This window comes from Chelonoidis abingdonii, chromosome 3, assembly GCF_003597395.2.
Source record: "Chelonoidis abingdonii isolate Lonesome George chromosome 3, CheloAbing_2.0, whole genome shotgun sequence".
NCBI classification, from domain to species: Eukaryota; Metazoa; Chordata; order Testudines; family Testudinidae; genus Chelonoidis; species Chelonoidis abingdonii.
This window is the reverse complement of record NC_133771.1, coordinates 121,719,244-121,740,055: the sequence shown is the minus strand read 5'-3', so window position 1 is coordinate 121,740,055 and position 20,812 is coordinate 121,719,244. Positions and strand designations below refer to the sequence as shown.

General features: G+C 41.1%; 1 protein-coding gene across 1 annotated transcript in view; it reads left to right on the top strand.

Moving 5' to 3' along the window:
- The window catches only part of IPCEF1 (interaction protein for cytohesin exchange factors 1), a 125,659-nt gene extending 105,350 nt beyond the window's left edge, over nucleotides 1-20,309 (top strand). Inside the window, exons 11-12 of the mRNA XM_032770821.2 lie at nucleotides 15,366-15,556; nucleotides 19,306-20,309. Of these exons, the coding sequence (XP_032626712.1) occupies nucleotides 15,366-15,556; nucleotides 19,306-19,470 (356 nt within the window). The 3' untranslated portion in view covers nucleotides 19,471-20,309. The remainder of the gene's footprint in view (nucleotides 1-15,365; nucleotides 15,557-19,305) is intronic.
- Nucleotides 20,310-20,812: the final 503 nt, after the last annotated feature.

The window sequence follows — 20,812 nt, the reverse complement described above, 5'->3', positions numbered from 1 at the left end:
CAGTTGTCAGCAGGCTGCCAAGGGGAGGGTTGGAGCGTGGTTGCTCCTGTGAACCCTGTGGGCCAAGGTCCAAGGCCTGTGACATCATCCCCTCTCCTAGGGGTGCCCTCTGGGAGACATGGGTCTAGGTTTCTCAGGGTGGCTCCTATGGAAGACCTAAACCAGGGCAGGAGCATGAATTGTCTCAGCTGGCTCTCAAGTGCATTCCTCTGGGCCATAACCTTCCTAGTCAATCAGGTACCCCATCTTACACTGCTTGACTTTGGAATCGAGGACTTTGTGGACAATATATTCCTCCTGATCTTGTTCTTGTACTGGTAGGAGTGACTGGAATCTCTGAGGAAATGTGTTCTCAGTGTAGGGTTTTATGAGTGAGAGATGGAATACAAAGTGAACTCAAGGGATTGAGGGAGTTGGAGCTCAAAGATGACCAGATTGATTTGTCACCAAATCTGGTATGGGCCAATGAACCAGTGGTCTAGTTTCTGATACAGTCTTCTTGTCTGTTTGTAGAAATTCATAGCTTTTGTCCTATAGAGTAGGTAGAGCCTTATTGCTTATGCTGGTCCATGTGCCTTTTGTAGTCCTCCTTCATCTCTTCTTGGATGTGATACATGTGTTGTACTAGGTCCAACGCCAATGATGGGGGGTGAGGATGTTGATAGTTGTGGGTGAAGTCAGGGGTGGTACCCATAGTTGACAAAGAAGGGGCTGTGACCTATGTTTGCATGGTCTGCATTATTATACAAGAACTCTGCATATGGTGATAGGGTAGACCAGTCATCCTGGTGATGGTTGGTGTAGCATCATAGGTATTCTTCTAGGATCTGGTTGATTCTTCCATTTGGCCATTTGACTGAGGATAGTAGACAGAGGACAGGTGCACATTGACCCCTAATAGACATAGGGCCTAGTGCCAGAAGCAGGAAGTGAACTGGAGCCACTGGTCAGAGGTGACGTGATCTGGGAGTCCATTCAGATAGACTGCATTGTGGCTGGTTTCCCCTGCAAAGGGTAAACCGAAGCAGGAAATGAAGTGGGCCATTTTGGAAAAGCAATCCACCATTTAAGGAAGGAGATCACTGACTTCTGATAGTTTTACCACAAAGTCCAAGGAAATGGCCTCTCAGGGCTGAGATGGAGTATCCAGAGGTCAGAGGAGTCAAGCTGGGGGAGTGGGAGTGGGAAGCACTGGGCCCTATGTCTATTAAGGGTCAATGTGCACCTGTCCTCTGTCTACCATCCTCAGTCAAATGGCCAAATGGAAAGAATCAACCAGGTCCTATAACAAGACCTATGATGCTACACCAGCCATCACCAGAATGACTGGTCTATCCTATCACCATATGCAGAGTCCTTGTATAATAATGCAGACCATGCAGCAAAGATCCCTATTGTGGCAGTAAGCAACAAAGATCTACATACGGGGCCACTAGAAGTACTGGATGTTAATTGTTGTGTTTTCTGTCACCCCAAGTGTCCTTCCTGGGTGGAGTCTTGGCACAGTTGAAGAACAACCACTCTTTCAGGTCGAGGGGGAACATAGATGTGGTCCCTGACAAACATGATCCCCTCCTGGATGTTATGTGTTTCTTGGTCAGTAATGGCCATCTCATCTGGTGGACCTCCAGAGGCAGAGTGGATGAGCATCAGCAGGTCCTGGCAGTGGGTCACATGAAGTAAATTATTGGACTTCAGAATGTGGGCTGGTTCTGGACTACGGCCTTGTGAGTTAGAGCCTCACAAGTGTCAGCCTTGCTGTTTCTAGTTCCAGGGAGGTAGGCCAAGGTAAAGTTGAACTGGGAAAAGAATAGGGCCCACGGGAGTTGTTGGTCTATGGCCTTGGCCCTGCACTGTACTTGAGGTTCTCAAGCTCAGTAAATACATACACTGTAAATACATGGACCCCTTCCAAGTAGTGACACCACTGTTCAAAGGCAGTGTTAATTGCCAAGAATTCTTTGTCCAAGATCTCAGTTTTGCCCAGGCAGCGTAAGCTTCCTTAAACAGTAGGTGATGGGGTATAGTAATTGCTTGGTTCCATGACTCTGGGAGAGGACTGCCGCAATTGCTCAGAGGTTGCTATTCAAATTTTTGTAGATGTACCTTTTTTGCTTAGTATACATTACTGTCAAAGGTTTTTTCCCTACTTTGAACTTTAGCGTCCAAAAAGTGGGGACCTGCATGATCACTTTTAAGCTTAATTACTAGCTTAAATTTGGTACACTGCCACCAGCCAAAAATATAGTGTTTTGGCACACTTCCTGTTCCCCCAAAACTTTCCCTGGGGAACCCAAGACCCAAACCTCTTGGGTCTTAAAACAAGGAGCAATAAACCAGCTCCCCTCCTTTCCCCCCTAGACTTTCCCCTCCCTGGGTTGCCTTGGGAAGCTACACAGATCCAAACTCCTTGGATCTTAAAACAAAGAGGAATTAACCATTCCCTTCCTTTCCCCCCCACCAATCCCTGGTGAGTTAAGACTCAATCCCTTGGATTCCAAAACAAGGAAAAATCAATCAGGTTCTTAAAAAGAAAGCTTTAAAAAGAAAGAAAAGGTAAAATTATCTCTGTAAATCAGTGGAAATGCTTAAGGTACTCAGATCATATAGCCAAGAGACTCCCCCCGCCAGCCTGAGATTCAACTACAGCAAACAGAGTAAAATCCTTCCAGCAAAAGACACATTTCAAGTAGAAAACAAACATAAGACTAATCTGCCTTGCCTGGCTATACTACAATTTTAACATAAAACTGATTCAGAAGATTGGAACACTGGTATGTCTGTCCTTCTTAGTTCAAGAGCGGAAAAAACGAACAACACAAACAAAGAGTTCCCTCCACCAAGATTTGAAAGTATCTTGTCCCACTATTGGTCCTCTGGTCAGGTGTCAGCCAGGTTCACTGAGCTTCTTAACCCTTTACAGGTAAAAGAGACATTAACCTTTAACCATCTGTTTATGACAACTACTGTGATATAATCAGTTGTTTTGACAATTACTTGTATTACTAAGATTTAGGGTATACAGTAACGTTGTAGCCATGTTGGTCCCAGGATATTAAAGAGACAAAGTGGGTGAGGAAATATCTTTTATTGGATCAGCTTGTCTCTTTTACCAACAAAAGTTGGTCCAATAAAAGAAATTACCTCACCCACCTTGTCTCTAAGATTTAGCATGATAATGGATAGGTACAAGAATATATAATAAACTAGGAATACAATTTTTCAGAAGCAGATCTTACTAAGATAGCACAATACCAACCACTAAAAACAATGAAGAAAATCTGTGAACCTTTTGGTATAATTGTCTTATGAGGTTATAAAGGTCCCATTGGTACACTGGTTTAAAATGGCTGAACGTATTTTGGAGAAAAGTAATGTTTCCTCCTCCTGCATTGTCTAACTGGCAGCTGTCAAAAAAGGCAGAGTGCTTGTAAACTGATCCCCAGCTATTGATGTTCTGTGATGGAACTCCAGAAATAGATAACTTCAACAGAGTAGTCACTATGGAAACTGAATAACCTCTGTGTTTGCTTGTGTGCATCATAACCCACTACCGAGTAATCCAATTACATACTGTACACGTCTTTCTCTCCTTTATTTGGTTTAAAGTGGGAGTGGTGGTGAAGGGGAGGGTAGTGGTGGTGAGTGAAAGCTTTTTATTGTAGCAGATTTGTGGTGGGGGGAGAGTGAAGTCTCAGTGGCAGATAAATTTCATGGTGTTTCAGCCAAGAGATTTGAGAAAATCAGGGATTCAGCTTGAGATGAGCATATTGGAAAGAATATAATGCTGGTTCTGAGGTTTATCAAGCAGGACCTCCAGATAGCTAATAGGGATGTGTCTGAATCCTGGTGAAAATACTCTCTTCAGAGCAAGCAACAACAGAATGAAAGGATTGTTTTAATCAGTGAAACAAATATACCATGGTTTGAAGATTTGTTAATGCAACGAATATTGGTTCTTCCCTGTACATGTACAGCATGCCTGCTCTTACATACCTCTCTGCCTCTGAGATAGGATGTAAGGGGCAAGGTCCCAGCTTATATTGCTGCTTCTTGAAGGCTCAATACTCCTATTGCCTAATGGCCTGAACCATTGTAACCAGAACAGTTATAGAGTTGAAATATTCTGGCTTTGAAACATCCAGCTCCGTGCACACGCCTTCCTTTTCACTCTTGAGGGGAGAGAAATAACCTGCCACACAATCTACTTTGAGGCCCTTTGGCAAAGGGAAGTACCAGGGTGGAATTTCTATCATGATGTCATATAGGACCTAGGTGAAAGGTTGCCAGAACTGATGATTTTTTTTGGTTATCAACAGCCAGGAAAAAGGATCTACATAGGGAAAATCCTGACCTACGGGGAGGGAGGAGTATCTCTGACTTAGTAGGAAGGGCAATGCAGGAAAGAAGGGGCCTAGTGGGTAAAGGGTTCCGTAACCCAAAATGAGACCTTCCAATTGCAAATCCCAACATCAGGTTAGTTGTATAAACACTGTTTCTTTGTCTTCAGCTGAGTTTAGCCTGATGTTTTGCCATTTGCTATTAGGCTTGTGTGCGCCAGGGATGACTATATATGTGAAGAGAAAACTGAGATAAAAACAGATTTAAACAGTTACTTTAAACCTGGGAGAATGTTCAAAACTAAACAAGCAATTTTGCTGATATACTGGCAAGAGAAAAAGAAACACAGCAACACCAGTTTAAAAAAAAATGTTCTGCTGCAAAGAAAACCAACTGCATAATAGTGAGTTGACAAGAATAGGAACAAGCAACAGTAAATTATGAAATACAATCCCAGCTACACCAGCAGAGTCCCTACTATGTGATACACCTGTGGAGATAGAATTCAGTAGACCCAAAAACATACACTGGATCATAGTAAATATCGTGATTAAGAAGTAACATTACATGGACACAGGAAAACAGAAATGAAACAAACCCATTCTCACTTTTTAAAATGGCTATGTCCTTAAGAGAAGCAAAGGATTCAGTTAAATGTTCACACTTGAGTTATTATTCAAACAGAAATGCTGAACATTTTGAGACTTGCACAGCACTTTTAAATATTATTAGTAGTATTAAATCCACTGCTTTGTATTTTGAGGAAGGTTCAGATATTGTAAAGATGAGTGTGGTACAAAACCTTAGATAAGAGGGAAGACGGAGGGGACTATTTTCTGTAGAGAGATGTAACAGGTTTCTTACCCTGAAATAGGAAGTTGATTCCATCATCTGCTTTTTATAGAAATTAATATTGCAGGATTGTTGCCTGCTGCACATAAGACAAAGGAATCAAAACTCTGTCTGGCATAAAGAAACAGAGAAGTAAACACCAGTCTGTTAAGAATATAAACAAGTATCTGACTACGTGCTCTGTGTCCAGGGGTTTCTCTTACCTTCTCCCTGGCAGCAAGATACACTCAATAACCAATCCCTGTAATTTTTATTTATTTTGGGAACTGTTGGAACAAATTGCCTGATTATGACCATCACCACAAATAACAACAACAAAGAAAGAAAGAAAGGAAGCAGAAGATATTGAAACATTGCTACAAGAGAATGAGAACATTTATTTATATTTATATAGGTTTCTTCTACAACAGCAATAACATCCTTCTTCCTGAGGATTTATGGCCAGCTAAGGTTAATGGCCTAAAGCTTAAGGCAAGAAATTCTTCCGGCGAATGTTTCTCATGCTGGTTATTCTGTTGTTTCATTTTAGCTGGTAATGTTTGATGATCTGTCACATGCTCATAATTAGAGATGATGCGGAACTGGTGCCTGTTCTTCAAATTCCTTAAACTTTGGCAGGGGTGGCTCTGTGGGAAGGAATTTGTTAATGAGATCTGTTGAACAGTTCCTAGTTTTCAGAGTTGACATTCTCTTCCCTTGGTTTAACCTATCTCTGCTAATAATGCCATGGGCCAGATTCTCTAGTATGCCTTGACCACCTTTTCCTGCTCTGACTGTATAAAGGGGTAAGATTCTGACTGTAGCTAACCAACAGAGTTCTCTTGGTGGAGTTCTGCTTCAGGAGAGAATCTGGTGCTGCATGTGGAAGGTAGCCCTGTAGGTGGACGTGGCTAACCTTAGCTTTATTTTGATGATAATTCTGATAGATGTAGAAAAGGATCAACCTTTTAAAGTGAAGATTTACCTATACATTTTTCAGAACCTTGCAAATGAGCTTTTAACTGTGCAGCTCCTTATCGGGTCTCAGTTCTTTAGAAATTGATTCAGTTCTGAAACCAAAGTACAAGTGGGGTAAATGGCCTGGTATTTAATGTTTGTAATGACATGTCTTTCCTGTTTCTTCTGTCTCTCCCTTTCACAGCGCTGAGTTTTGCAGCTCTGCATTCACTGGGACTAGTATGTTTACCTTGTGCTCGTAAGTCAATTATTTCCCAGTTTCTTTTGTCTGTGGCTTTGAGGGAGCTGTAATTAACTTCCCAGGGACATCATCAAAATCTTGAAACAGGACTTTTTAAAAAAAAAAATGAACAATAAGATTTTGAGTCTCCCTGGTTCTCTCTTAACCACAGGTTCCATGTCTTCTATTACCATAAAAAACAGACAGTGGAATCCCACAGACATAACTGGGAAAGGAGATGAGATATGAGAGAGAGAAAGGGAGCCATAAGATAGAGGTGCAGAGTTCTTTTTTGCATGTCTCCCTCTGATCTCTTTTCTCTTCTGTGAACCTTGACACCAAAATATTTGGTACAGTCAGAAGTTGGGGCATTGTGATAGCCACAAGCAAGGCTGGATTAACTCTCCTGTGGGCCTGAGGCTATTAGATTTTGTGGGGCCCTGTCTGAGGGGATGCAGGCTCTGGGAGGGAGTTTGGGTGTGGGCTCTGGGTGGGGGTTCTAGGCTGGGGCAGGAGGTGGGGGTTCAGGAGGGCACCAGGGGTCACCCCTTACCTCGGATGGCTCCTGAAGGCAACCAGCACACCCCTCAGGCAGTGGCTCCTAGGAGGGCGGGGTACAGGGGGTCTCTGCGGCATGTCATTGCCCTCAGGCACCACCCTCACAGCTCCCATTGGACACAGTTCCTAGGCAATGGGAGCTGTGGAGTTGGTGCTTGGGGGGGGGGGGGGACAGTGTGCAGAGACACCCTCCCTCCATGTCCCGGGGCTGCAGGAACATGCCGGCCCCTTCCAGGAGCGGCGTGGAGTGAGGGCAGGCAGGAACTGGTGGCAACTGGGGCCCCGGGCTCTTTTAAATCACCCAGGCCTTGGGGCAATTGTCCCCCTCCCCTGTCGGCGGGCCTGTTGCCTTAGCCTGAGGCCCTGGGCTGCAGCCCCTAAAGCCCTTGCGTTAATCCAGCCCTGGCCAGAAGCAATAGCTGTGCGCAGCAGAGGAGAATGAGGATGCAGCAGATAGATTACTTGGTTTGTCTATCTGACATTATTGTCAAGATGTGTGATCTGGTATTTAGGGGAATGGAGAACAAGTAGTTGAGTGTCTCGGTTCTGTTCCCTTTTCTGCCACTTCCTCCCTCTGTAGCAATGGGCAAGTCACAATCTCTTTCAGCCTTAATTTACTCACCTATGTAGCAGACATAATGCCTTCAGAAGTGTTGTGAGACTTAACATACCAGTGTTTGTAAACTGCTGGCAGATCCTTGCTTGAAAGATGCTGTAAAACTGATCAGTGTGGTATGATCATCAGTAACCTCCTACAATTTAGAAGCCTGTAGCTAATGATGCCAGACAAATGGAAGAGTACATAACAGCTGTATTTCTTCTCTATTAATTTTCACTATTTCACTTTATTCCCAGTCCCTCTGCAGTTCCTGGGAGAAAAATGAGCATTCACTTCTGAACTGAAAAATTTGCATGAGATAAAGAAGTGCTGCAGTTGCATTTATATGGCTTAACTTGCATGGTTTAGAGAGAATACACATATTCTGAAGGGCAGGGGTAGAGAAAATACTAATTTGTGATGAGTTATGAAATAAGTTGCTAGAAATGCATAACAACTTGACCTGAATTTGGTTAGATGAACCAGTTGGAAGGATGAAGATCAGAGAGGTTCTAGAGAAAGCTCACCTACCCAAACTCTTCAGCACCTTGCTGCTACAGTAGAACCTCAAGGTTACGAACACCAGAGTTACAAACTGACGGGTCCACCACACACCTCATTTGGAATCAGACATACACAATCAGGCAGCAGCAAAGACAAGAAAAAAAAAAAGGCAAATACAATATTGTCTTAAATGTAAACTACTTAAAAAAATAAAGGGAAAGTTTAAAAAAAAAATTTGCCAAGGTAAGGCAAGTCAAAGTAAGGAAACCATTTCTGTGCTTGTTTCTTTCAAATTAAGATGGTTAAAAGCAGTATTTTTCTTCTGCATAGTAAAGTTTCAAAGCTGTACTAAGTCAATGTTCAGTTGTAAACTTTTGAAAGAACAACCATAACAATTTGTTCAGAGCTATGAATATTTCGGTGTTACAAACAACCTCCATTCCTGAGGTGTTCATAATTCTGAGGTTCTACTGTACATCTTCAGAACAAATCTCCTTTGGGTGTCCCAATATAGACGACCTATTGGTTTTTCACTCAGATGTGGGAGACTGAGTGATATGTACTTTCTGTATATCCTTTCGCTATCTGACCCAAAGTAAACATATTGCAGTGATACAATAATACACCCTAAGGTTGCTCAAGTTTTATATGAACTATTGAATTCACTGGGCCCTAAAACATCTGTTCACAAAGTTCATGAGAATTGGCTTCCTTGTGAGATTTCTTATGCTTCCTGCTTCTGTTTGGAATAGAAATACTGAGTTGCTCTTGTTATATTCTGTATCAGTACTCTGTTCCCAGTCATGGATGGACCAGAAGCACTAAGCTGAAAGATAGAAAATAAGTTGTGACTACATCACATCATTTGAACCAGAGTCACCAACTTTCAGATTTCCCCAGAGGCGCTCAACTCTCACTCCACCCCTTCCCCGAATGCCCCACCCTCACTCCGCCTCTTCTGTCCCTGCTCCTCTGCCTCCCACCCCAACACCTCCTGCCTGCTGCTGAACAGCTGATCAGCAGGGCCCACTTGTAGGTGCTTAGCACCTACTATTTTTTTTTCCGTGGGTGCTCCAGCCGCAGAGCATCCATGGAGTCAGCGCCTATGATTTGAACCTCAGAAAAAGTTCAGTTCCAAGTCAATTGCTTACTTCATCACAACCATCCAACCTTAATTTTTTCCCTAATAATTTTACGGAAACAAAACTACAATTAGTGTCATCTTGTTTTCTGACATGATAAAATGCATGAGAAACACTTCAAAGTTGATAAGCACTGTCCAAGTGCTAAGTATTTTTTATTATCACTAATTGTTTATTGGACTTGTTGAAACACCTAATTGACACATTAAAATGAGGCATTTCAAAGGCATGGACCACATCCAAAAAGTGAATGTCTTGTGGACAACTCCTTTGCTATTTATAGCCACCTGGATCACTTCTCACATTTGCAGTTGCATAGCATTGAATATGAAGCATCGAGTAAAACCTTAATCACCACAAAGCATTGGGCTTTGCTTCTGGGGAAGGGATCCTTAAAAGGTGAGCAGCTGAGGTCAGAACCACAAGCCAGGCAGGAGTCAAATCTGAAATCTTCTGATCTATAGACAGGCATGTTATCTATTGATAACTACAGGATTTGTATACAAAAGAGAAATATTAGGAAAGTATTTACTTAATTATTTTTAACTGTTCCGGTGGCAACTCTTCTCCTTGGTTACAGCTCCTAGTTGATGAGCAACTGGAAACAAAGAACATCATGTGACCAATCCACAAGTGCTCCACATACCATGGTCAACAGAGCCCTATTTTAAACCATTTTCTAAAATTCCATTTAGATTCTACACTGTTGCTACTTTTATTCACCTGAGCGAAACTGCTTCATATTTTAACGTTCTATGTAAAATCTACTGACTCTGACCCATCTTTTTTGGAAAATCTTTAATTCTGCAGTTTTGAAAGGCTTTGGAAGTGGAATTCAAAATTCTGGTCTAGGATAACCAGATAGCAAGTATGAAAAATTGGGATGGGGGGGGGGGGCTAATAGGCACTTATATAAGACAAAGCCCTGAATATCAGGATTGTCCCTATAAAATTGAGAAATCTGGTCACACTATTCTGCCTGTCCTTTGAAGTCCTAGTCACTTGGGAGCTACTGTATGGAGAGACTTGGGAGCTGCTATGTGGAGTTTTTGGCCATAAGGAAATCCTCCCTTCTTGTATAATAAGGTTTAAATTGAGAAAATAGGTAGGTAGGTTGAGAACACAAGTTATTGGGCTCAGTGGAATGGTAAATGAATGACGTTTAATAGCCTGTGAGATTTAGGAGGTTAGACTAGATGATCTAATGGTCCTTTCTGGCCTTAACCACTCTGAATTGATGCAGTGATTTAATAAATGTGAATTTTCATCAGCTCATTGTCATATAGGCTCTGAGATAAATAGCTGGTTTTGGCCTTCGACCATGTCAGTGTTTTAGTAGCAAGTTGAGAATCTTTCCAATTGGATTGTTTTGTGGAGGTAATGGAAAGAGGAATTGATCAAAAAGAGTTTGAAAATTGTCTAGTTGACCTAGGAATTAGTGCTCTGTGTTGCCACATAGAATACCCAGATGATTATTAATTATTATTATTATTATTATCATTATGTTATTATATTTGGTTAAGAATAGTCATTTTGCTCTGAGATGTCAGCATGCAGAAATCAGAAGAGGTGTGTTCTTGGATGGCATGTCTCATGCTCCTCAGTGGCCCCTGTAGTGCATTGGTGGTCATTATTGAGTAGCTCCAAAAGAAAGTCTTGTGTAAGAACATAAGAGAGGCCATACTGGGTCAGATCCATCCCCTGTTGCCCATTCCCAGCTCCTAGCAGTCAGAGGTTTAGGGACACTCAGAGCATGGTGTTGCTTCCCAACCAGTCCTGGCTAATAGCCATTGATGGACCTATCCTCCATGAAATTATCTAGTTCTTTTTTGAACCGTACTCCCTAATTGGTGCGTTTTGGGCTGTGGCATGAAGCTAATAAAATAAAACTCATTTCTTTTTTGTCTCCTGAGTTACTTATACACCTGATAATTGTTACCTTCACTCTGAAATTGAATGGCACATTTACAATCCCAAAGCCAATCCTGTCATGAGCAGAAATCAACTTTTGAAACAAATGCAGCTGCTTCTTCCAAAGTAAACAGTGTGAGCCAGCAATTTTCAGGAAATATTACTGCCGTGTATTATACCTAGCACGTGCATTTTTTTTTTCTGTTTCCTGTAGCTTGTTAAATATACAGCAGTTGCTTCCCTGCCCCGCCCCCCCCGGAAAAATTGTATCAAAGCCATAAGCTATATTTAGTTTCAGTCAAGGGACAGTCAGTCTGTTTATATTTGCAAAGTAATATCAAAATTCCTGATAACCCACACACACCTTGAGCAGTGAAAACACAAATATGTGTAAAGCATCATAAAACTAAAGTTTTCTCACTATAGCTAAAGGGTTTTAAAAAGCATTGTGGGGAGGGGGAAAGACAGCAACATTTTCTAGACCATGGGAAAGATCTTTTATACTACAACATTTTGTGCCTGAGCCACTGCCCATTGAAGTCAGTGGAAAGATTCCCATTCACTTCCGTGGATACAGGATGAAACCTTTAGACATTATGGTCATGGGTGCTATAGGAAAACCTTACAAAGATATTCTTAGGATCAAATCTTGGCTCTTTCCTCACATAGAACATTAGGTTGGAAGGGACCTCAGGAGGTCATCTAGTCGAACCCCCTGCTCAAAGCAGGACCAGTCCCCAGATTTTTGCCCCAGTTCCCCAAGTGGCCCCTTCAAGGATTGAACTCACAACCCTGGGTTTAGCAGGCCAGTGCTCAAACCACTGAGCTATGCCTCCCCCGCCCCCCAATGAAGACATGATATAGACTATCAGGGTACGAAGGGACCTCAGGAGATCATTTAGTCCAACCTCCTGCTCAAAGTAGGGCCAATCCCTGGACAGATTTTTGCTCCAGTTCCCTCAATAGCCCCCTCAAGGATTGAGCTCATAACCCTAGGCTTAGCAGACCAATGCTCAAACCACTGAGCTATCCCTCCCCGCAACTTAGCCTACTCTATGATTCTTTGATCTCCCTCAGTGCTGCTCTCTAATGGCAAGTGTCACTTGAGAACCTGTACGACATAGGCATATAAAAGAAGCTTGTGACACAGCGGTGGTTTCCATTTACCTTTTCCTTAGAATATTTACTGTGGAGAGCCAAGAAGATGGATCACTCTGGGCAGTATTAATTAATCCTTTTCTTGGAGAGGTTAGGGCAGTCATAATGTGAAGTCTCTTTTGTATAAAGGAGAGAGAGTGTGTGTGTGTGTGTGTGTGTTGGGGGGAGTTTGTGAGGGAAGTGGGTCGGGACCTGTTCCTTCAGACAAGAAAGAAGTTTGGCTAGTGGATGAAAGGAAAGGATTAATTTTTCACTTTTGTTAATTTACTTCCCAGTTTATACTATTCTGATACAACAAAATTCGTTGGCAAACATAAGGGGATGGCCATTTAAAAAAAAAAAAAGCAGTGAATAAAGTTGATGTTATACCACTTGCCGCTAAAAGGACCATTCAATGAAAGAATAACAATAACTCAGGCCTTTTTCTGAGAGTTATTGTGGGCTAGAGAGCCTAAACTGTGTGGCTTGTAGTATGAAACTTGATGACCAAAATCTACTGGCCGTGCTCAAACCGCGGCGCAAACATGAGTCCTACCAGTCAAGTTCCCATACTGAAAATGCCCTTTTTACTTAGGGCTGTCAAGTGCAAAAAATTAATCGAGGATTAATTTCCCATGTTAAAAAATTATCATGCATTAATCATGTGATTAAAATTAGTTGTGATTAATCACTTTTAAACATAACTGAGAATCCTATTATTAATACCTTTGTGGGTTGTTTCAATTTTATCAAATATGGACTTGATCTTCACTCTATAACAACGGATAAAAGTGCTTCAGTGCTCCTTACTATTATTTTTTTACTAATATGTGCACGTTAAAATAAAGATGTATTCTTTCATTCTCTTTATACAAGTCTGTAGTGTAATCTTCTTGTTTACATGAAAGTTGAAACTTCCCAATGTAGAGTTATGTAAAAAAAAAGCTGGCATTTCAAAATCAACACATGTAAACTTCTCAGGCTATAAGATCACCTGTCTACTCTTGTTCAAGCCCAATTGCTCGACGAAAGCTTTATTTACATTCAGGAGATAAAGCTGCTGGTTCTTGGTTGTACAATCTCCCTGGAAGTGAGAACAGGATCTCGCTGCACTGTGTTGGTGCATCTGCTGCAAGATTTTACGGAAGCAATGAGTAAAGTCTCATATGTCCTTATGCTCTCAAACCTCTTCCAACGAGGACATGGTCATGTTTGATGATGGAGTTTTCTCTAGTATATCACAGCAGTACAGACCCAAGCACATATTCGTTTCAGGCATCTGGTCAGATGTCACCAACGAGAAGTCTGATTTTCTTTTTTGGTGGTTCGTTTTCCTGTGTTTCTTCGTATTTGGTGTTGCTCTGCTTTAAGACTTCTGAAAACATGTCCATCGCTCGTCCCTCTTCAGATTTGCCGCCACTTTCAGTTCTTAATTTGGGTCAAGTGCAGTGTATCTTTAGAAACTCCACATAGGTCGTACCCTTCCTAGCGTTTTTATCAAATCTGCAATATGAAAGTGTTCTTAAAATGAACACCTGCTGGTTATCATCAAGACTGCTTAGTAACTATATATTGCAGAATGCGAGATAAAACACCAGCAGCAGGAAGACCTTACAGTTTTCCCCCAGCGAGTTCAGTCAAATTACAATTATGCATTTTTTTTTAACAGCGTCATCAACATGTGAAGCTTGTCTCTGAATGGTGGCCACAGCCTAAGGAGTACAGTTTAGCTATCTGGCATGTAAATACTTTCAATGGCTCACTATGTTCTCACTTTAGTGATATTGAATAAGGAATCAGGGCAAGCATTATATCCAGTAATATATAAAAACTTGTTGTCTTCTTAGCGATTGTCTGCCACAAGAGTAAGACTGCAGTGGGACTTGTAGGCATTAGTTTTGTAATAGGACTTGGTTTTTGAGTGCAGTTATTGTAACAAATTTGTAAATTGTGCTCCTTTCAAATAAAGAGATTGCACTACAATACTATGTCGAGGATGAAGTGGAAAAATACTATTTCTTTCATCATTTTTATAGCACAAATATTTGTAATAAAAATAATATGAAGTGAGCACTGTACACTTTGTATTCTGTGTTGTAACTGAAATAAATACATCTGAAAACATAGAAAAACATCCAAAATATTTAATAAATTTCAATTGGTATTCTATTGTTTAACTGTGCGATTTAAAACTGTGATTAATCATGATTAATTTTTTAATTACGATTAATTTTTTTGAGTTAATTGCGTGAGTTAACTGTGATTAAATGACAGTCCTGCTTTTTACTAACCTTTAGTCATCTAAACCCGGCACATATTAGTTGTTGAGCCTTCATATTAAAGAGTGTCTTTAAAAATTTGCCTTTTATCCAGGGCTGCTTTTGTCCTATCTTTCTGCTTAATTCCCAGCTGTTCTCTCCTTCTCCCAAAGGTCCCCATCTAGAAGAGATGGTGCTGCAACTAGAAAGCTGTCAGACTGAAAAGAATAATTGAAACAGTCTTAAACAAGGATTCATTGTGAAAGTTCAAAGAGGAATTCTGTGCCACAGTCAGTGTATGAAATTTGGCAACTATATGTAATGTAACCATATGTTCTAGTTGTTTATACATAGTCCCAGCATCTCAGAAGCTTCTTTCGTGACTCCTGAAATGTCCTGTTTTTTATTCCCTCAATCAAAATATTTTTGCTTGTGTGTTTAAAAACTACAAAATGTTAGTTCAAGATATACTGCTGTACCAAACAGAATTTGCTCTGTGTTTTGTAGGAACACAGAGACCAGTGGAACATGTTTTCAAAGTGATGAACAGTGTTTGGAGTGAAGGGAAAAGCTGAATGAGACTATCAAAGCTTCTTTTTGCTCAAAGTGAATGTTGTTAGCACTTGTTCAGAGTTACATACTAAAGACATTCAGAATACAAAATAGCCCTTCACTTCAAGAAATAGACTTGTCACTGTTGAGACAGAAGCTGGAAGTATCAATATCAGCACATACTTTTTTTTGTCATATGTATGTTACTGAAAAATTGTCATCTGTTTTTATTTTGAAAATATAGTCACTTTAAGTTTGTTAAAATCCTATTAATTGAATCCAGAATCATTGTAACTTGCTGTCATAATAATTTATTATTATTCTTTTCTTTATAGAACAGGCAAAATGCTCCGAAGATGAAATGGAGCGACTTTACAAGTCATTAGAACAAGCAAGTTTGTCTCCTATTGGGGACCGTCGACCTTCAACCAAAAAAGAGCTCAGAAAGTCCTTCGCCAAACGGAGCAAAAACCCCTCCATGAATGAGAAACTCCACCAAATCCGAATGCTGAATAGCACTTTAAAGGTGAGGTGTTACGAGGGGTAAAGTTCCAGCCTAAAAAGAGGAAAAACTTTGAATTGAAAAAGAAACAATTCTAAACTTCACTCAAATCTCAAAGTGAATGTTGTTCAGTTAAGTCTTTGAAATAATGTTTCATTTTCTCCTGCCTCTATGTTTTGTGGCTGTATTTGAAAGTGGAAGCAATAGTTTGGTTCTTGCTGTAGTTCCAGCCTGATTGGAGAAGGTGTCAGGAATTTATAAGAGATCATATTTTAGTCAGTTGTAAAATTCACACTTTCAATGGGTGTATGGTGAGTGCACTGAATGGGGCAGCCTCAAAGGAGAGAGAGCAGAAAAAGTACACTGATGGTATTGGACGAATGATCCTTAGCCAAGAAAGTTTTCCTAAGGGATTACTGCAGAGTGCACAGGATGTGCTAAAGCTATTTTAAGGGCCTCCTGGAACTAAAATAGTTTTAATAACACAGGCATCCTGCTTTCTTGTTAGAATCTTACCACGGGCAGAGGATGAGAGGGTTTCTTAGACCATTCCCTGGAGGGTCTGAGAAATAGACTGTGATGCTCTGATGGATAGGAATCACTTGGACCTCATTTATGTCTCATGGAATTTCTAGTCCTGTTTCTGGGTGCTACTGGAAGAGAGAGAGAGAGAGAAAAAAAAAACTTATTAATATAAAATTAAACTGTAAATAGAGATTTGAATGAACATTAAAAAAAATTGCCTTCCCCATCCTCTTGCTTGTCACTAGAAGTAAGAAACAAGAATCTTACCTCAAATGTTTTTACTTAGCTTTAAGTCATGTCTACTTTGGAGAAATTTATAAAGAGATTTCTCACTGGTACTAATGCCAAATCAGCTGTTCTGAGACGGATAATAATCCATTCTTCTATAGCATCTGCTGTCTGAGGATCTCCTAATTAATGAAGTAAGCCCCCCCACACACTTGTAAGATAGATAAATAGTATCCACATTTTACAGATGAGGAAACCGAGAGACAGAAAAACATTACACAGCTTTTCCAGTGTAATGTGTGTCACCAGTAAAGGAAAGAACAGAACCACTTAGTGCCAGGTGGACTGGTAGCTCACATGTTAGTGTTAAATCTTCAGACTGGGATAATGGTGAGTTGGGGATAAAAGCTTCAGTGCTATTAGAGTTTTTAGAGTTATTTCCTAAAGGGATTCACATCGCTCTGGGAAAAGAAATAAGTAAATTATGGACCTGACAGTGGATAGCACTCTTTATAACTTCAGACTTTTTCTTGTTTTGATCTAACACTAATTGAGTATGGAAAGGTCATTTTCTTGGTTGCTTTTCTTAATGCAGAAAATATGAGTTCTGCTGTAATCAAACCAGGAGCTTGGAGTGTCGACAAAATAAATATGGCATTAGAGAATTTCACATGGAGACAAATAGAATTCTTTAAGCAATGATGTTTACATTAGCTAGTGCGAAAGGCACATTCTAATAGTAAGGAAAATGCCAAACTGTGCATCAGTAGAAAAGTATGCTTTTAAAGTAATTTCTTTTTAATATTCTATGAAGCAGGACATAATTAACCCTGCATGATCTATTGGAAATACAGAACTTAGGGGAGTCTTACATCGGATCCATATTTGCTGTGCTTTGACTAAACCTTTATGTGGTTAAAGCAGAGTGATTTATGAACATACTGAGGCTGACTGGGATTCTTAGTTTGGACTTGCTACTCTACATCTCTAGCAATGAATCATTGCTGCTGCCACAGTATATCATTAGCAAAACATACTTCGGATGGCTAGGAAAAGAGGGAAGCTGTGTGCAGAGTGTTTCACATGCTAAATGAATGGGGGAAATTAGTCTTTTCTCCAGAGATATGGAAGAAAGATTTACAAAATAAGAAAATTTCCCCATTGGGGGAAAAAAGTCCCCTCTTCTACATTATCAGCACCTGTCTGTATTTCTCTGTCCTGTGCCTTTTGCTGTCCTCTTATAAACGTTGCCAGCTAGACATAGGGTTGAACCTGAGTAATCTGCCCTTTTTAATAAGCTGCCCTGCTCCAGTTGGTTCAAGAAGCACAGATCACAGAGGTCAGGCCTTCCGGGAAAACTGTTGAGGCTATGGGTCAGGACCACTTTTGTTCATAATTCTTGGGGTCAAGAAAGCTCTGGGCCCACTGGGGCAGCTCCAGGCACCAGCACGCCAAGCACGTGCTTGGGGTGGCAGGCCACGAGGGGGCGCTCTGCTGGTCGCTGCGAGGGCAACAGGAAGGTTGCCTTCGGCGGCGTGCCTGTGGAGGGTCCACTGGTCCCGCAGCTTCAGCGGACCTCCCACAGGCGTGCCGCCGAATCCGCAGGACCAGGGACCTCCTGCACGCAAGTCACTGAGGGGAGCCTGCCTGCCGTGCTTGGGGCGGCAAAATACCTTGAGCCGCCCCTGGGGCCCACTTACCTGCTTTTATTTCCCCCTTACTCTCTATCTCATCCTTCTAGCTCTGATCTGGAAACCTTCTCTGTCTTACTTTTGCCTCTCTTCTGTAATGACCCTTGCCTGAGGCTGATGAGTGGTGCTTCACATAGGCCAATGGAGGGATCCGCTGCCTCACATACATTGTTTGTTTTTATTATTTTTTTCTATCCAGAATGGGTGTTTGCTTATCCCTTCTTATTATAATGCTAGAATTCCATCTCGTGCAGAGGCCTGCTCCGAGCATATGCCAGAGAGAAGTGGCCACTTTTGCAGTTAATTTGTCTCAACTGAGGCTTCTTCCCGGAGCTGGCATAGTTAAATGATGGTTGGTGGAGAACCATTTCAGTTCAGATCCCTTTGTCCTAGCTCTAGAATTACTAAGAACGTTTTGTTGAAGTCTACGTGTCCATAGTTGAAATCCAGGATAGTAAGATACTATAGACCTGGAAAAGAAAAATTGAGCTCTGCAATAGAGAACATAAGAGCGGCCATACTGGGTCAGACCAAAGATCCATCTAGCCCAGTATCCTGTCTTCTGCCAGTGGCCAATGCCAGGTGCCCCAGAGGGAATGAACAGAGCAAGTAATCATCAAGTGATCCATCTCCTGTCACTCATTCCCAGCTTCTGGCAAACAGAGGCTAGGAGCACCATCCCTATACTTTGAGGTGTTTATTCTCCATGTACTGATGTCTCTGCTCACATCCTCTGTGAGAGGTGAAGCTGAGATCTCTGGGCCTAAAAATGTGAGCCTCTACATACTGAGCTAAAGGAACTGGGTGCATTAACTTAAAAGTAGTAGCAGCCTTGTAAACCTCCCTATGTGGTCTAGCCACTAGAGTGGGATGGCTAGCTACCCTCTGTGAGTATGGATCACATCTAAATTGAATATGTCTAGGACTTAAAGTAGGGTATTTACAATGTGGGAAGAGTGTTTTTCTGGAAGGTCAAAAACTGTGTTTGAATTGCAGTAATTGCTGCTGCTGCTACCAGTTTTTTTAAATTTTAGCATTTTTGTAAAATGATGTGAAAAGTGATCAGTTCTTCATGTAACTCTTCCCTTGAGCTTTTGTGAAAAATCTGGGATATTTTAAATACTCAGGTATAAACAGAACCGTAATTTTAATTGGAAGAAACTTTTGCCATGGAGTATGTTTTAAAATTCCCATACTCAAAAAGGGAATCACATTGCCAAGATGAGCAATTTGCCATCTTTATGTTCATACAGTTTTTATTAAGGGAAATACGGTATACAGTTTGTATGAAAATATATATATTTAGTAACCTTCTTGATTTCCTACTAGTGTAAAGAGCATGACCTGGCCATGATTAACCAATTGCTGGAGGATCCTGAGTTGACAGCAAGGAAGTATAGAGAATGGAAGAATATAAACACAATGTTGATCCAGGAGATCTATCAGCAGCAGGATGCCCTGGCTGTGCTGGAAGGGAATAGCAAGGAGCCATAGATGAATCTACCACTTTTCTTTAACTGAAAACGCTATCTGAGGACAGTGGAACCTGCAGTACATGACAGGATTCCTCCCTGTCCCTCTTTACCTACAGATGCTTTAAGCTACTACAGTTTCAGGTTTTGTTTTTTCCAAGTGCTTATCTCTTCCCTTTTAAAAGGAAAACAACCCATTCACCAAAGCATTATTTCCTTTCTCCAAACTCATTTCATGCCAGTAAAATGGAACCTAAAAATTAAAAAAAAATGCCTTCTCTGGGTACACGTCTGAGGCAAACATTATCTGAAGCAGAGAGGAAATGGATTGACGTCCAAGAATGGCTGATCTTTCGTCAGAGGTAAACCAAGCACACACAGACCTGAAAGTCATAGAGGAATGTACATATTGTAGATACTAGACCTTCAGGGTCATTTTATTCATGTAACCTGTTGATGAAAGGAACTTCTTAAAAGCTATGAAAATGCTAACAAGATACAATCCTCTCTCCTACCACTTGTCTCTTCGAGATAACTACAAATAAGAACTTTTATCTGTACTTACACTTGTTTTGACTACATTACCATTTAAATGGTGGCAACTCAGATAATTATTATGCATAAATCTGAATTTTAAATAATTTTCAAGGCACCCAGTCAATGGACACCATAAACATTTCCTAATTTTGTATGGACAAGATCAAGATGCTGTTTTCCTACATCATCTGGAGAGGGTCCCTTAATGTGTGTTGGTGACAAATAAATTTGTTCTGCAATGCGAAAACTCTGGGTATGTCTACGCTACGGGATTATTCCAATTTTACATAAACCGGTTTTGTAAAACAGACTGTATAAAGTTCAGTGCACACGGCCACACTAAGCACATTAATTCGGCAGTGTGCGTCCATGTACCGAGGCTAGCGTCGAGTTCTGGAGCATTGCACTGTGGGTAGCTATCCCCCCCCCTGCTTTCATGTTAAAGAAACTGCTTTCTGTCAATTACTAGTGGCAGGTCCCTGAGCTATCATAGCAGCTGGGGAAGGCTTCGCATCATCACCTCTATCAAGGTTGGATCTCAACAAAAAAGTCAGCAATGTTAGTTAAATTGTGTCTTCAATCCCCGCATTCTTATATCTAATTGGGCAGCACCATTTCATTCACATTGATCTAAGATGGGATAGAAATAGGCATCTTCGTATCTGCGAGACACGTAATGCGGAGGATCTGGAAACTGGGAGCAGGCTGGATCTGGAGGGATATGATTAATAGAATGATCATCCGATGGCTAAGAGCTGCAGAATAAAGGCATTCCTGTCCTACATAGCCATCTCCCACAGAGATTGCTGGATGGCATCTAAGACGTC